This window comes from Triticum urartu, chromosome 2A, assembly GCF_056163025.1.
Source record: "Triticum urartu cultivar PI428250 chromosome 2A, HENAU_Tu73, whole genome shotgun sequence".
NCBI lineage: Eukaryota > Viridiplantae > Streptophyta > Magnoliopsida > Poales > Poaceae > Triticum > Triticum urartu.
In genome coordinates this window covers 42,581,256-42,599,646 of record NC_141874.1, presented here as the reverse complement: position 1 = coordinate 42,599,646, position 18,391 = coordinate 42,581,256, and the positions used below count along the sequence as shown (strand labels likewise).

The 18,391-nt window shown below is 42.6% G+C and overlaps 1 protein-coding gene across 1 annotated transcript; it reads left to right on the top strand.

Annotated features, from left to right (window-relative positions):
* The first annotated feature begins 11,336 nt into the window (after positions 1 to 11,336).
* LOC147983446 (uncharacterized) lies at positions 11,337 to 17,076 on the top strand. Its single transcript, XM_087540734.1, has 8 exons — positions 11,337 to 11,532; positions 12,397 to 12,525; positions 12,613 to 12,690; positions 14,279 to 14,404; positions 14,493 to 14,597; positions 14,695 to 14,841; positions 16,544 to 16,673; positions 17,003 to 17,076. Exons 1-8 carry the CDS (start codon positions 11,362 to 11,364, stop codon positions 17,074 to 17,076), a joined length of 960 nt encoding a protein of 319 aa, XP_087396860.1. The 5' UTR covers positions 11,337 to 11,361.
* Positions 17,077 to 18,391: the final 1,315 nt, after the last annotated feature.

Genomic DNA, 18,391 nt, shown 5'->3' with positions numbered 1-18,391 from the left:
ATAATCCGTTAGTCAAGGCTCAGTTGGTGGCAGCTTTGCATGCCATACCGGATTGGACAATCCCATATCTGGCTTACATGAACCGGGGCGAGTTACCAGACGATGAAACGTTGGCCCGACAGATAATCCGGCGTTCCAAGTCCATGACCATACTCAATGGGGAGTTACATCGCTGCAGCGTTTCAAGAGCAATTCAGCATTGTGTTTCTCCTCAAGAAGGTTGTGAGATTTTGCGAGAAATCCATGAAGGGGACTGCGGTCACCACGCGGGTTCAAAGTCTTTGGTTGCTAAAGCTTTTCGCCATGGTTTTTACTGGTTGACGGCGCATGCTGATGCGGAAGATTTAGTCAAGAGATGTGACGGGTGTCAAAAATTCGCCCGCCGTGCACACGTTCTGGCTCAAGAGTTGCGGATGATTCCAACTACGTGGCCGCTTGCAACTTGGGGGCTTGATATGGTTGGACCCTTCAAGCGATCTAAGGACAAAAAGACCCACCTATTAGTAGCAGTTGATAAATTCACCAAATGGGTGGAGGCAGAGCCAGTCAACAAGTGTGATGCAGCCACGGCGGTTCAATTCATCAAGAAGGTGATATTCTGGTTTGGTTTTCCACACAGCATTATAACAGATAATGGTACTAACTTGTCAAAGGGGGAGATGGAAGAATTTTGTCAACGTGAGCACATCCGGCTCGATCTAGCGTCGGTGGCTCACCCCCAATCTAATGGTCAAGCAGAGAGGGCAAATCAAGAAATTGTACGGGGTATCAAACCCAGGCTTATGGTTCCCTTAAAGTGGACACCGGGTTGTTGGGTTGAGGAGCTACCTTCTGTGTTATGGAGCATCAATACCACACCCAATAGGTCTATGGGTTACACACCTTTCTTCATGGTCTATGGAGCGGAGGCCATTCTTCATAGTGACATCTGTCACGACTCGCCCCGTGTGACAGCTTATGTTGAAGCTGATAATGAGAAGGCATGTCAGGATTCTCAGGACCTGTTGGATGAAGAGCGTGATCTTGCAGTAGCACGATCGGCGATTTATCAACAAGATCTCCGACGTTATCACAGCCACCGGGTTAAAACAGAACCTTTCAAGAAGGCGATTTGGTGCTCCGGCTCATCCAGGATCAGACTGATATGCACAAGTTATCCCCACCTTGGGAAGGACCCTTTGTGGTCAGCAAAAATCTGCACAACGGGTCTTACTACCTCATTGATGTTCGAGAGCATAAAGACTCATGTCAATCGGAGGAGGAGACCAAGCGGCCATGGAACATAGCTCTCCTTCGGCCTTACTATACTTGAAGCCATAGGCTCTTCATCTGTACATATTTATGACAGTGTATATATCATATAATAAACCGGAGCCACCGTTATAAGCGGGGTATCTGTTCTTTTTACATCTTGTGTGTTTTATATGAGTTAACTGACAAAGTGGAGTTTTTATTAATCCGGTCTTAGCAGTTGCACGGATATAAAGAAAATCACTAGGGGGCTTGGTCATATTTGAACTACAGCTACACCTATTGATCGGTTTTGAAACCACGAAGGGATATCACTAGGGGGCTTAGTTGTTATCACACCATAGCTACACCTCTTGATAGGCATTTAGGCCACAAAAGAAAGATATGTGAAGCCAAAGAGAGTGTTGCACAAAGCACAGACTCAAACATGGGCACACACTGAGCATAGCTCACAAAGTTACTTGGGGGCTCTTTTGCAAAGCAACAAAGAGTTTGAAAGGACCCTTGTAATTGGCTATCAAGCCATGGCTTGGAAGCCTGGTGTATTCACCTAAAAACCCGGGTTAACCTGCCTTCATCAAGTAAGCCACTCCTGTCCAGGTAATCATGGTATGACCCATCGAACGTTTGACATGTCAATCTTTTATAGACCCTGAACTTGTCAAAGTTAAAATGATGATTGGTTAATTGGAGGCCCATCTTAAAAGGCTTTGTTAAATGGTTTAACTCAGAGGCCTGGCAGCCCATGAAAAGCCTCGATTTAGAGCCTGACAGCTCGTAAAAAGCCTTGCATATTTTCCTTTTTGAGTTTTATTTGTTGAAGTTCATAAGTATTTTTTGATAAACCATCGTCCTTGACCCGGCTTGCTTTTCAACTACAAGTTGTCGGCACATCATCAATTATAAGCCGGTGTTTATTGACCCAGTCTGGTTTGACTAAATCACCAGTGTTATAAAGAAAACCCGGTAGTTATCCCGGTCCGGTTTAGTATATAGACCGGCATTACAAAGATGGGGTTATCAACGTTCCGGACTGGTATTAACACCTTTGTCGTATACACCGTTGGTCAGCCAATGTGGTATGTTATGTATATTGCTTTTTGTACAAACACTTCTATTATCTCATCTATGTCTTATACACTTCCTGGACATTATGACCCGTCTAGCAGTAAACCGCTAGCTACTTTTGAGTTGTTATACCGAGGAACACAATTCATCATGGGTTGTGTATAAATATATCTCAAAAGGTGGCAACAGTCGTCATGAGGCATTACAAAACATGCTCGATGGCATGGCAAATAACGGAGTTTTGGCTATCTTATTACAAGAAGATTTCAAAACGGCTCCAATGGCATAATTGTTTTTCACAAGGTCGGCACACAGTAGCCAGTAAACCGGCGACCGGTTTAGGACGCTTCGTCTGGACGGTTTGATGGTTGAGGGTCAGTTGGTGTGGGCACTTCTTCATCCCTCCCCAGACGCTGGAAATCAACCGTCGACCAATCGATTCCAGTTAAAGCTTGAAATACTGCTTCCTCATGGATAAGATTGGAGGGGTTGATATCAGGAGCATAAGTGTGCTTACGAATCGGAGGCACAAGTTCTTCAACTTCATGGATGTCGGCCAGTTGTCTTTTCCCTTCAGTGTCATAAACCGGTTGAAAATCGGACAAATCTGTATCATCGGTCAGTTTGCTGGCTACTGGCCGCATCTGTTTGGTCAGCCGCCGGAGGTCATCGTTATCAAAGTTTGAACCGTCTTCCTTCACACCTGGATATCCTTTAATGATATCATCCGCTTCAAGGTCTGGAATCCAGGCTTTGGCTTGAATAAGTGCGGTTAAAGCTCCGGACCTAGCAGTTGCCCTCTTCAATTTGGCAATACGGGCTGGTAACATGGCCAACTTCTCAAGTGTTTCTTTAATCAAGTTGGGGCCAGTTTGTTGTAAGCTGCCGTGCAAATAGCCTGCTGAGACCCAGAGTACAGCTGTTCAACCAATGTATATGCCGCTTTGAGCTTCATGCGCATATCTGTGCCAAGATGAGCAATCCGGGTGCCTGTCATGGTTTAACATCAGCGTTCTGGTCAAAGATAAGGTTCCACAAGTTATACCAAATACATAAAGGGCACACTTACCAAAGATTGCAGAAGTCATGGCGTTAATTTGTCGTTTCAAACCAGCCAGTTCCTCCACAACTCGTTTCAAGGCAGCCTTGGCGTCTTTGACACTCTTCATTAAACCGGATTTCTCGATCTCCCATTCAGCACGGTCTTTGTTGAAAGATTCTTTAAGTTTTTCCATGGCGGCTAGGGCTTTCGTCAGCTCCTCTTTGGTTTTGGTGGCTTCTTCTTGTTGGGACTTCACATTGTTTTGCAAATCAATGTTTTGGGTCTCTTTATTCCTCAGATCAGACTGCAAACATTGAAGATATATCAAAGGACAGGATATGTACATATTCTAAGTACAAACCACATAACAGGTTATGCACTTCGTACTTGGGGGCTAATGCCTATTTGCTCTAAATTGCTACAGTTTATACAAGTCTCCAGCACAATGTACACATTATCCTTGACACTTGGGGGCTAATGTATGTTGATCCAAAAACAGAAGCCTGGATTAAAACCCGGATTAACTTGCTAGAGTTAAACCGGCCTTTGGGGGATACGCGGCAGAAAGCTATCTATTTGCTATAGGGTAAATATGGTTCTTATCAGTGGCTTAAAGTGCTACGAAGACCCGGGTTATGATTCACATTATAACCCGGCCCTTGGGGGCTATTTGGGCTAGCATTTTCAGACTATGAATCAATATACAAAGGAGGAAGAAAATACCTAATATCGCTCCTTCATCAAATTTACCAAACCGGCTTCATTATCCCGGTTTGCGTGCAAGGGATTCAAGAAGCCAGAGTTCAGCTCCTCTGTGTTGAGATGAGCATAACTTGCCAAATCACTGCTCCATTTGCCTTTTTCTCTAGCAGCCTGCTCTTCTTTGGCACTATGTTGAGCCAAAACTACAGGATGGCCAGGAGAGCTATGGCATATTCCAGTAATAATAACGTCATCACCTTGGCCTTCAGGGTTTTTGGTTGGTGATATTGGAATTTCAGCATCTTTCACCGGACTAGCCCGGTTTGGTTCTGCCGGTTCAGCATCGGGCGCGGCAGGCTCAGCGTCTGTTGGCGCATCAGTATTTTGGCCTTCAAGGGGCGGGTCATCAGAAGTAGCTTCAGGATGAGGGCCTTCCGGTTCACAAGTTTGTTCCGGTTCACCTCTTGGTTCTTCTTCTTCGGCGATTGGATCTTCAGGCGGATTGGTGACCCGAGCTTTCTTGCTGGGTCTGGCTTTGGCCCTGCAAACAGAATAAAAGAGGATTAACATCCTATTCAAAGGATTTAAGACGCATTGAAAGGAAAGGTTTTTACAACTTACCCAGCCACAGTTTTCAAAGGGGGGAGTTGAGTTGTTGTCGATTCACCAGAAGATGAAGGAGGTGTCACCTGATAATTTGAATCGGACGGATTAAGAGGCTGTCTGAAATAACCTGCCTTGGGGTAAGAATGGTCAGAAGTAGGAGAGACCTCAGACCGGCGCTTCCGTACCGGGGTATCAGGTAAACCGACTGAAGTGACCTGTTGGCCACTGTGCCGGGTTGTCCGGCGAGCTTCATGTTGCTGAGTCTTCAAAATAAATGTTGGATCCAAGTGAGCAAGAGGATGAGAAAAGCTTACTTTCCAGACTGCTTGGCGAGTTTTTTGTGTTGGCATAGAGTCTGAGCTGGAGGAAAGGGTAATTACCTCTACATCATCAGCTTGACTAGCTTCTGCGTCCTCCTGAGGAAGATCATTGTTAATGAGATGCATGAAAAGAGAGCCAAGTGAGTCAAGTTCTACCTCAACTTCTGGATCATCAGTGTCATCATCAAGCTCCATGTTGATCCGGTCAGCCGTTTTCCGTTTTGACATCCGTTTTATGGCTTTGGTTTTGGGGCTGGATGGCTTGACCACTTTATGCCCAGTCGGCTTTGCCGCTTTCTCTACGGTTTTCCGTTTCCAGAAGGGGTCATCACCCTACATACACAGAAGAAGGATTACAGGTTGCATAAGCTAAAAATATTAGAGATGAAAAGGAAGCATAATGCTTACAGCAGGTGGTTTGTTTGGCATAGAAGGGACTCAGACCGGTTTGACTACAGGCCAGTTCCGATTCATTCAGAATCTTCTTTACACCTTCAATGACTTCTTCCTCAGATAGTTGAAGGTTGCAATGGCATTGAGGGTCGTCAACCTCACCGGTATACTCACACATTAAACCGGAACGCCGGCTTAGTGGCAAGATACTCCAGGATATCCAACAGCGCACAAAGTCCACGCCTGTTAAACCGTTCGCCATAAAGGCCCGGAGTTTGGCGAGTTGAGGGGCATATTTCGCCCTTTCTGAAGAGCTCGGGCGTTGTGGCATTGGATGGGTGTTGGATAGTCTGTGATCACGAAAGCCGGGGAGGGGATTTTCATCTTCAGGGGATGTATCTCTGCAATAAAACCAAGTTTGGTTCCATTCCTTTGGATGGCTGTGCAATTTGGCATGAGGAAATTCAACCTCTTTCCGCTTTTCAATTGAGACACCCCCAAGTTCAGTGTTAGGGCCATTTACAAATTTTGTGCGCCGGTTTAAATGAAAGAAGTCCCGGAACAGCTTGGCGGTTGGTTCTTCTTGTAAATATACTTCATAGAAGACCTGGAAGTTGCATAAATTGGAGACCGAGTTGGGACCAATATCTTGAGGATGAAGTTGGAAGCTGGCAAGCACATCTCGGTAAAACTTTGACCCTGGCAGTTTGAAGCCACGGCCTATGTGGTCAACAAAGACAACCACCTCACCCTGCCTTGGGGTTGGAGGATTTTCTATTCCTGGAACTCGCCATTTGATTTCAGTTTTCTTAGCCAAAGTGCCAATGCTGACCATATCATTCAATTGTTCCTCTGTGACCCGGGAACGAGCCCAGTTGCAAGCGGTGAATTGCTTGGCCATCATGGAACAAACGAGCTGGAAACAAAAGGCCGGTGTATAAATCACACACGATAACATACAAGATGCAAGGGAGTAAAATATGCCCTGATAGGGGACATGGCATAAACCGGTGATCAATGTAATAATGCATAAAAGGTAGTACCACGACAGGGGTACTCAGACACTATTAAACCGGAATATAAATATGGAGGTAAAAGGCTCTTCCGGTTTATCAGAGGGCTAATGGTATAGATTGCTTATACAAAATTAAATCGCCTATGATGGTGTGAGGAGAAATAGATTTCACAGAGGTATGTGAAATTTTCGGATCTAAGATAAGACAGAAAAGTAAAAATAATTGGATCTAGAAAGGGTGAAGAACCGAAGCAACTTATGAAGGACTAGATCAGTTCTTTGCGCATAAGGGTTTGTGGTGATAGCAGAAGATTAGCTACGGTAGGGAGTACGCCAGGTACGAAGTGTTCACCTAAAGGCCAAGGAAGAACAACACTAAAAGCTCTGATGAACCTCAAGAACAGCGAAGAGCAAGGAAACCCTAATGGATCTAGGGAAGAAGGGGGAAAGGACTTACTGCGACCGCGGAAGCAGCGGAAGGGCGATGTGGAACTCTGGTGCGAACAGGATGATGCAGCGGCCGACGGCGAAGCAGAGGCGAGGTTCGAAGATGGCGGCGGCGCTCGAGTGCGGGGTCGTCGAGAGGAAGAAGAAGAAGAGATGAATGGGTAGCGGAAAGAAAAGAAAGGGGTCCTCTGCCCCTATTTATAAGGCAAAGTGATAAAACGGCAAGTGCGAGAATCGAGGAGCCCAAAAATGGATAAATTAATAAAAGTGTCGCCTCGGTGACTGAATACACATTAAATGAAGGTAATCGTTGACATCAACGGATAAATGATGTCAGGGCGGTTTATCATAATCTGGGAGTATGACGTCACGGCGGTTTACAAGATCAAGGTGAAGATATGAGGGAAGAATTTTTCTAAGTGTAGAAGATTGACATGAACAAGTTCAAACCAATCTGGGGCCTAATGTTGGGGATATTACTACTGGAGGTAAACCGGCCTTATGTAGCCGGGTTAACTCCTTGAAGATTAGAAGCCCATGAAGATGCAAGGATGATGGCGCTTCACGAAGGCCCAAGGCCCAAAGGCGGGTTAAAGCCTGTAAATGTAAACCGACCTAGTCATGTAACTTGTATTATAAGATAGGAAGGATAGAGACCGAACCAGATACGTTTATGATCCGGCTTCGGGACTCTGTAGCCCGGTGGGTGTCAACCTATGTATATAAAGGCACGACCCGGTCGCGGTTTAGGGACATACAACAACTCGAGAGCTAGACAAAGCGGATTCGCTCTCTGGCCTTCGAAACCCTAGCAATACCAATCACAACTAGACGTAGGCTTTTACCTTCCTTGAAGGGGCTGAACTAGTATAAAATTCCCGTGTCCCCTTGTCCGGTTTAACCCCTTTGAGCTAACCCATAGCGATGGCTCCACGACTAAGTCCTTTCACAAGGACATCTGCCCTGACAAACCCACGACACCATGCTTTATGCAAACTAAATCAAAATAATTGCAAACAAAACTCCTCCTGGGACTCTTGTTAGTTGGAGGCACTCGTTGTTTCGAGCAAGCCATGGATTGATGCTTGTTGGTGGAAGGGGGAGTATAAACTTTACCATTCTGTTTGGGAACCGCCTATAATGTGTGTAGCATGGAAGATACCGTCATCTCTTGGTTGTTATGTTGACAATGAAAGTATACCGCTCAAAATATTATTCATCTCTATTTCAAAACCGAGCTCTGGCACCTCTACAAATCCTTGCTTCCCTCTGCGAAGGGCCTATCTATTACTTTTATGCTGAGTCATCATCCTCTTATTAAAAAGCACCAGTTGGAGAGCACCGCTGTCATTTGCATTCATTACTGTTAGTTTACATTGAGTATGACTTGACTGGATCCCTTTTACCATGAATTACAATGTCTAGTCAATCCTTGGTCTTTAAAGGTGCTCTGCATTTATGTTTTGCGGTCTCACAAAGGGCTAGCGAGATACCATCTTGTTATATCATATTATGATTGTTTAGAGAAAGTGTTGTCATCCGAGATTTATTATTATTGCTCGCTAGTTGATTATGCTATTGATATGAGTAAACTTGAGACCTAAGCGTTATTGTGAATGTGGTTAGTTATAATCTTTGCTGAAAACTTGAATGCTGGCTTTACATATTTACAACAACAAGAGAAAACAGAGTTTGTAAAAGTTTTTCTTTATCTCTTTCAGTTTATCAACTGAATTGCTTGAGGACAAGCAAAGGTTTAAGCTTGGGGGAGTTGATACGTCTCCATCGTATCTACTTTTCCAAACACTTTTGCCCTTATTTTGGACTCTAACTTGCATGATTTGAATGGAACTAACCCGGACTGACGCTGTTTTCAGCAGAATTACCATGGTGTTATTTATGTGCAGAAACAAACGTTCTCGGAATGACCTGAAACTTCACGGAGAAAATTTTTGAAAAATATAAAAAATACCTGCAAAAGATGAAGGCCAGGGGGCCCACCACCTGTCCACGAGGGTGGGGGCGCGCCCCCTGCCTCGTGGGCCCCCTGAAGCTCCTCCGACTCCAACTCCAACTCTATATATTGTGTTTCGGGGAGAAAAAAAATCAGAGAGAAGAATTCATCGCGTTTTACGATACGGAGCCGCCGCCAAGCCCTAAAACCTCTCGGGAGGGCTGATCTGGAGTCCGTTCGGGGCTCCGGGGAGGGGAATCCGTCGCCATCGTCATCATCAACCATCCTCCATCACCAATTTCATGATGCTCACCGCCGTGCGTGAGTAATTCCATCGTAGGCTTGCTGGACGGTGAGGGGTTGGATGGGATCTATCATGTAATCGAGTTAGTTTTGTTAGGGTTTGATCCCTAGTATACACTATGTTTTGAGATTGATGTTGCTATGACTTTGCTATGATTAATGCTTGTCACTAGGGCCCGAGTGCCATGATTTCAGATCTGAACCTATTATGTTTTCATCAATATATGAGAGTTCTTGATCCTATCTGCAAGTCTATAGTCACCTATTATGTGTTATGATCCGTTAACCCCGAAGTGACAATAATCGGGATACTTACCGGTGATGACCGTAGTTTGAGGAGTTCATGTATTCACTATGTGTTAATGCTTTGTTCCGATACTCTATTAAAAAAGAGGCCTTAATATCCCTTAGTTTCCGTAAGGACCCCGCTGCCACGGGAGGGTAGGACAAAAGATGTCATACAAGTTCTTTTCCATAAGCACGTATGACTATATTCGGAATACATGCCTACATTACATTGATGAACTGGAGCTAGTTCTGTGTCACCCTAGGTTATGACTGTTACATGATGAACTGCATCCGGCATAATTCTCCATCACCGATCCATTGCCTACGAGCTTTCCATATATTGTTCTTTGCTTATTTACTTTTCCGTTGCTATTGCTATCATCACTACAAAATACCAAAAACACTACTTTTACTACCATTACCTTTTGCTACCGTTACCACTACTATCATATTACTTTGCTACTAAATACTTTGTTGCAGATATTAAGTTTCCAGGTGTGGTTGAATTGACAACTCAGCTGCTAATACTTGAGAATATTCTTTGGCTCCCCTTGTGTCGAATCAATAAATTTGGGTTGAATACTCTACCCTCGAAAACTGTTGCGATCCCCTATACTTGTGGGTTATCAGACCGCATCGTTACCAATGATCGAAGGAGCCATCAAGCCTTACGGTGACGGCACAGTGGAACTCTCAATGAAAGCACCAATGTTGGTGTCAAAACCGGCGCGTCTCGGGTAGGGGGTCCCGAACTGTGCGTCTAAGGCGGATGGTAACAGGAGACAAGGGACACGATGTTTACCCAGGTTTGGGCCCCCTTGAAGGAGGTAATATCCTACGTCCTGCTTGATTGTTCTTGATGATATGAGTATTACAAGAGTTGATCTACCACGAGATCGTAGAGGCTAAACCCTAGAAGCTAACCTATGGTATGATTGTCTGTTGTCCTACGGACTAAACCCTCCGGTTTACATAGACACCGAAGGGGGTTAGGGTTACACAGAGTCGGTTACAAGGGAGGAGATCTACATATCCGTATTGCCTAGCTTGCCTTCCACGCTAAGGATGTATCTAGACACGTTTTAGAGATACATCCGTATCTAGACTAATATAAAATAAGTAATTTTGGGATGGAGGTAATAGTATATGACATCATGATTCATTTTTATTAACGAAAACAATGAGCTTGAATCTTTCTAGTAATGAACAAATCTACCTAACATGTATCTCTGAACGTGTTACAATTTGTATTTCCTTTTTTCGTGAGGGGGGACGGAAACTTTATTATACTAGGGATCGTGTAGGTACAATGCACATTAACATTAGGCAATTAATATTAATTGGCATTGGCAAGAGAATAATTGCACGTTTATATTAGGTAGGATATAAGTAATTTGTTAGTGTTGATATTAGGCATGCTATCAATTAGGGATGGGTGCTAAACACATATAGCGCTAAACATCGAAGCGGCATAGTCTGTTGGATAGATGCTATTGAATGGCTGAGATTTGTTGGATCTCTGCAACTCGTTTTTTCAATATTATTATTATTTATTTATTAATATTAGCATGAGATGTGTGTGTGTGTGTGTGTGGATATAGACCAGTACGGAAGATCGGCTCAGAGTCATTACTAGTTTTTGTACATATACTTGGGCAATCAGTCCTGGTACAGCACCATCCAGAGCTAGATCACCATGGATTTTTTACCATGCAAAGCTGGCAAAACTCAGCTAGTGTTCCTGTCTCTCTTAATTTAGATGTCAAAATAGGATAGTCCAGCACCACATTAAATGAATTGATTTCTGTCAGAGTAGAAGATATTACCACCGCCAGCTTGCAGTAGCGTACACACACAAAAATACGTCAGGCCCTGCGGTTAAATAGCCAGCCACCCCGGCCCCTCCGTTCCCATTGCACAAACTTTTAGACTTTTGAATCTAGAAAATCAAGAGAAAGAGCGAGAGGTTTCAATGGCGGGCCCGTTTTCCTCAGATCGTGAGGGAGTGGGAAAGAATGCCCAGAAGAAGGTGGAAGATGGCCGGGAGATGGTGGAGCATGGTGGTGTGAGGGAGCCACCAGGATGGCTCCCAGATGGCTGGATCTGGGAGGTCCGCCTTGGTGACGACGGTGAATACTACGAGGTATGTGGTACAACGTCGTACGTATTCCACACCCGCCGCACTCGCCGAACGCGGCTTACCTGCTCCGCTGCTGCTCCCGTCGGTGCTTCTCTCGCTCCTCCTAGTTCCGGATCGCTCCATCCTCTTGTTTTTCTTATACGTGCCGTCCGTTTCCCTTATCCGTCGCTCCTCCTAGTTCCGGATCGCTCTCCGCTTAGTCGCTCCCCGTCGCCGGAGTTGGTGGCTGCTGGGCGACACCGCCGCGCGTGGGTCTGCCGTTGCATAGGAGATGGGCGAATTTGTGCCCACGCAGCCTATCCCCCAGGACCCCGACACCCACACCACGACCAGCGCGGTGCCGTCGTCGCCTAAGACCGGTTCCTTAAGCTCGGCCTTCTGGCGGCTCCGCCATGCGCCCACGGACGAGAATAAGCCATTTTCAGAGACGACCTAACGGTAACGGATCCACCAGGAAATTCCATTACTTTGATGATCAAGAAGATGCGGACAGGAGGCTCGATGTTTTGACAACTGTATAACTTAATTAATCTGATCTCGCGTTAGTACAAGGGACTTTAAATCATTACGAATAGTAGGTTCTTACTCTTTGCGGATAGAAATCTCCTAGACACAGACGTGCGATTGGGGTTGCACCTAAACGCCTTAGTGGAACGTAACATGTTCACAGTCCATGATTCTTGTTGTGCTGTAGGCAAATCCATCTATGTTCTTCTAGAGTTCGGATAATACTATACAGGGATACATGCTTTGATAGATTTATAAACACATGTTCGTTCTCTACACATCTTTGCAATGATTTTTTTTAGTTTCTGTTTTGTTATTGGAGATATATCATTTTTCCTCGATACTTTTGTTTTTGTCCAGTACTACATATGTCCAGTGTCAGGGGCCGAATTCAGGATGAAGGCAGATGTCCTGAACTACCTTTTCTCCGAAATGGATGAGAAATACATCGAATCTATGGATGCTGCTGCTGCTCCTGGCATGCTCCATGTATGTTTTTCTTAGCACGCCGATGTCATTATATATTTATTTTCTAATATATCCATTACCGATGTGTCAACGTATCATGATGTGCAGAAGGAACATGACTGGCTTCCAGAGGGGTGGCGGCTTGAGATCAGAGCAGGGGGGAAAAACAAAGACAAGATGTACAAGGTAGTTTTTCTCTTTACTCCTGTTTATAAATAAGGACAAGTCAGTTTGCGTCGTGCCAGTAAGTACTTCCTCTGTAAATAAATATAAGAGGGAGTAGTAAGTACTAGTCCATTATTATATGGTATGTGTCCTGTTTCCAAGATGTTTTGGATGTGTAGTTCAAGAGTCATCATGTTCTAATTCAATCAGGGAATAATGTTAGTGCTAGCCTTGGACTACACATAAGATGAAGCTTGGTGTGTAGCGGGACAATAACCATTTTAGTTGTGTTTCTACTTGGGACTGACGATGTGTATAGTCTTGATTGTATAGCATACCAAACGTAGCAGAGTGGGCTGGTAGTCCGAATCATGTGCCTGAGCGGAATCCACCAGTCGTGAATCTGCAATGCATGAGTCGAGATCAAGGAGATCAAAAGAGACACGTAAGATACTAGAGTGATCATAAACTTTGAGTAGAGAGAGGTTGATGGAGTTAATCCGAACTTCCTAGAATTCTAAGTTAGCTTTAAGTCATAGTGACTAGTAGTGTGTTGTTGTGTTGTGTTTTGTTTCCAAGATGTGTTGGAGTCATTGTCCTAGACAACAGGGGAGCCAGGATTTAATCACAAAATGGGGCAAAGTCACCAATCCGGAAGATAGCTACCTTTTAAAAGATACTAATGCTTAATGTACTAGACTAATACTCAAAAACTCTTGATCAATCAAAAATAATATGGAGAGTATTTTAAAGAATTGAGCCGAGAAGCTAGGGTCTCTCAAACACCCGTCAGTGGTACCGCGGCCACCGATGTGATCACTAGGTGGTGCACATTGTGCTCAAACAATGGCTGCACCCTATGTATAGGCAATACCCTGGCAACAAGAGGGGCAGGGAACAGAGATCGATCCGAGTATGTGAAGTCCATCTGTTCATGGCTAGAGCACTACAGCCATACATATCATCCGGATGTAACCTGTACCTTATATGGCGTAGATCTGCATGATAAAATGTATACATGCAGCGCTTGGTGACATTGGCAAGCAATACAGAAAAAAGAGGGTTGTGGTATTTGATTCGTACACAAAGTGCCACTACGAACAGCTAGCAAATCTATTCGGTAGTTTCCTAGCTCAAGCGTGGCTTATCTTTAATTGTCTTTCCTCGACGTGATGAAGATGGTTCACCAACCGTTCACACGACTTACCTCATGTGACATAACAGTAAATGTAAATGATTACCTAGTCACATGAGAAATATTATACATACTATGTTCATCCTCTTACTACTAATAAAGTTTGTAAGCAATTATTGGTCATATACTCATATATTTCCTTTGAGTATAAGAAATGGAGTTGAGAAAATATCAGCAAGGAATCAAGTTTTATTCTTGAGTTATTAATTCATTATGGATTAATTATCGACTGTAATATATATCCCATATTACTTCCCACACATTCGGACAACTGTTATTTATCATTGAGTACAGGTAGCTTTCATGTGCCTGGGACAAATACTCTACTAAGTTAATATGGCAAGCATATAATTTAGTCACATCTGGAAATAGTTTTATCTGATTATAACATTTTGCGCTATTATTATTTTGCAGTTTTACATTTACCCGCCACTGGGAATTCGATTATTCTCAAAAGAAGATGTGATACTCTATCTCAACGAAATGAAGGTCTCTAAATGTGATACTGATGGACAATGCGACACAAGCTCTAGAGATAATGTGTATTTCTTGCTATCACTACATAAATAATTTTGCATGTCTACAATGACTTGACTTTCCAAACCTAACAAGTTGCATTATTTTGTAGGTTCTAGCAGAACTGATTCTTAACCCATCTGGGTTGCCACCTGGATGGGTATTAGAATTTGTATACAGGAAAGCCGGAAGCAATGGAGAAATGAGGAAAGATCCGGTATATAAAAATAAATTCTGATCATGATCTTTTCAAGAAAAATTTACCTTACATTGTTCAAATATTTTCGAATTGCTTATCATGATTAATTATGCAGTACTATACGGATCCTGTTAGCCATTATACATTCAGGACGTTGAAGTCTGCAGTTCGCTATGTTGAAACCAACGAACTTACAGAACGTGCATTTATTCAGAAAACAAGTGTCCATGAAGTGTACAACTTTGACAAGTCTGCAGATCTGGTAACCGAGCTGCCAACATTTTCTATTATTATAATAATTGGCCTTGCAGTGTTATCTCTTTCGAAAGTAATATTTTCTTCTAGGACTTGTCTTATAGGAACATGCGTCGTGACCTATTTGCTATTATACTTTTTAAGATGTTGAGTAATACACACTTCAGTCACGCATCATTTATGTACAAATAACGTGGCCTCACAAACGTTGTGAATGCTAAGTCTTTTTTACATTGTTTCCATGCAATTTCTTGTGCCATCCTTGAGACCAGAAGGCAAGTTAGGAAATATATATATGGATTGCAAGATATTTATAGGGTTCTGATCATTTGGTTTGCTTCTAGAAAGTGGGGCCATAGGGATGATGCTACAATTCTTATAGATTCCATTCTTCGGCTTCTCATTATGTAGGAATTTAAGTAATCACTTTAATATCATCTTTGGTTTATTCATGTAGAACTCATCTATATTTTCATATATTCCATGTGACCTACGTCCAAATGACTATCCTCATTTTTTTTGTGGTCATCTGGTTCTACCAAAAAAGGCTCGCATCCCGCTTTATAGATAATGCACTGATCAACATACAACCGAACACATATAACTGGACCCACACCACACACACTCAAAGCAAGATACAAGGAGTTTATGAACACCTAGACTACCCCATCCACTCCAAGCAAACTACAAGTAGGAAGAAAGGGCACCGCGTGAAGTATGTGAAGTCCTCAACCGATGAGTCGATCACCACAACGAGACGAAATCGTCCATGATGAACTGAGTACTCCAAGGGGGGCAGCATTTAGGAAGGGAACTACGCCAGAGTACCGCCACTGCCTGATCCAAGGACCAATGTTCCCACCGGTGCAACATGAAGGGTGAAGAGGAACTGTGACGACTACGATAAGTGACGTCGTAGTCGTAGTGGCCCCAGCAAGCCTTCATTGCCTCCGTGATGTGGTACAATAAGCCAGCTGCAACGAAGCCACCTGCATAACCACCATGTCCAGACCCCCCCCCCCCCCCCCGGTGCACATGCAACGCCTCCGACTAGCTGTGCTATCCACAACAATACACAGATGTTCTATTCCATTGCACTCTTTGAGCATATCTATTCCAATGCACCCTTGAGTATACTTTCTTTTTTTTCCAAGAAAACTTTATCATAGGTTCTAATAGGATAAAATAATCTTATTTTGCTCCCTTTGTGCGCAGCTGAACTAAACTTGCTTTCTTATGTACATGAGGGACAACCAAGCTTTTACAAAGCCAATGTACTTCTAGTATTAGAATATATGAAAAGAAACACAGTTTATCCAAAAATACTTGCCTATGTTCAATCTACATTAGACTGCTTGCAACTGGGTCGTTTTCTTTATTAGTGTGTCAACTTTTCAGAGGTATTTTTCAACAGCTTAGAGAACTTGTTATAAGATCGGTGTCTCCATGGCTAGTATGATTGCATGTGTTGCTACTCAGATAGGGCATACCATGATAATTGAATATCAAAATGTGTCAGATGTTAGAACTGTCAGCTTTACCAAACAAGAGTTGCTTAGAAATTACAAATAAAACCTTGAAAATCTTACCAACGAAATTGTTTTGTAAATGGATATTTGGTACTTATATTTATTGCAAGTTTTTGTTGGCAGCTTACCAAGCTGGCCGCTTGGTATTTGCTACTTATATTTAACTACTTATTTTCACAGCATGAGAGTTTGCGTAAAAGATTACTAACAAAAGACGAGAGGGCTGCTATAAAAACTGCAAGTTCATCAAAACCTGGAAGATCATCACGAGAGGTGGAAATAAATTACCATGAGAAAACTTTAAATAGAGGTACGTTGCATATACCACGCATATTTCTTGTTAACTTTCTGTTATCCAGTGTACTACTCCCTCTGTAAACAAATGTAAGATGCTTTAGGTCACTTCTTTAATGACCTAAAACATCTTATATTTTTTACACAGCGAGTATTAGTTAACCTAAATACTTTTGTAATGTTATTGAGGATATACAAGGAAATAACTATTCTAGCTAGTAGAAAAACTGTAAGAAAATCTATTACTAAGGAACCTCATGCATAAAACACAATCTTGTGGGCAACTAAATTTGGTTGTATACTCGTATGTAATCCTCTATTTTTTTAATGAACTTACATTACCAGGTTTGGTTTCTCTTGTTCTATCTCAGATTGTCCGTTTGTCTGATACGCATCACTTCTCGCTCGACTTTATCTAATCAAATATGAGCCACAGTTTGCTGAGTACCTCCAAGCCTTTTAGGTTTGCTTAGTACCTTTGTACGTATTAAATGTCGTAAACTTTAGACATCGATGCTAGACTCAATGTCATCTGATTTGAATCATTAGAAAAATATTTGATAAGAATAGGTTTTGTTCATTCCAGGTTTACATCTTGTACAATCAACTCTTGAATAAACGTGGATTTTTCGATCCATTTGGCTCTTTGCCATGTGAATTTTGAAGTATACTTATAAGTACTCGTTCACTTAGATAGTTAGATTTGAGTAGTAGCAGAGTATGCATGTTTTTCTTGAAAAACATATTGGAAGCATCTTTAACAATTTAAGAACATATTAAGAAAAATGGAAATAGTGTGCCGTCCTTCTGCCCATAGTGTTCACTGACTGGATTATTATATAATATAAAAAACAGGAAATAGAGATCAACATGATTCCTTCCGGAAATTATAGACCACACAAGGCTATGATAGGTGTTGCCTAATCTTAAGATTGTATTTGTATTTCCTTCCTATTAATTTTTGCTCTTTGTATAGATGAGGACATCGACACCTCTATGGACCCGGTTTCACCAAATGAGTGCAAAAAAATCAAAAAGAAAAGCAGGAAGACAACAAAGAAAGAACCAAACTCTTCCAAATCTATCAAGGATGCAAGTGGGAGGCCATCGAAGTAGCTAAGGAAGCTGGCGGAGACACAGATGGAAGAGATCATCAGTTTGAGCAAAAAGAAGAGATCGTTAAGACAAAAAAGGATAGGTCTGCAAATTAAATAAACGTGAGGTTAGCTGGTGCAGGACGAGTTGGCACATGAAATCAAGACACGATATATATAACGCATAGATGGATGTGACAACTACTATTTTGCCAGCGGTTGGTATTACATTTTGTTATATTTGTCAGTACAACTTTAAATCCCTGGAATATAGTTGGGAATATATTTCCCTGACTTCATTGGTTTGCATGAGACTCATATCTAAGGGCCTAGAAACATTCTCACACTCTCTTTTACTATTATTTTGATAAAGGGTATTTTTATTAACTCCAAGCATCAAATCAAAACGGTAGAACAACAAAATAACACTACTGTTATTTGAGATTTCGACAAGTTCTGCGGCTTCACCAAGTTCAATTTATCGGGAGCTCAGCAGAGTAATGTGTCTGCCGAGTTTTTCGATAATTAGACTCGGGAGTAACTTGAAACTCGGGAAACCCGATAGTTTGCCTACTGCCTGGGAAAAGGAGTTAATACCACTATTGGTACATAAACTTGTAGGGGTGGGAACAGTTTCATA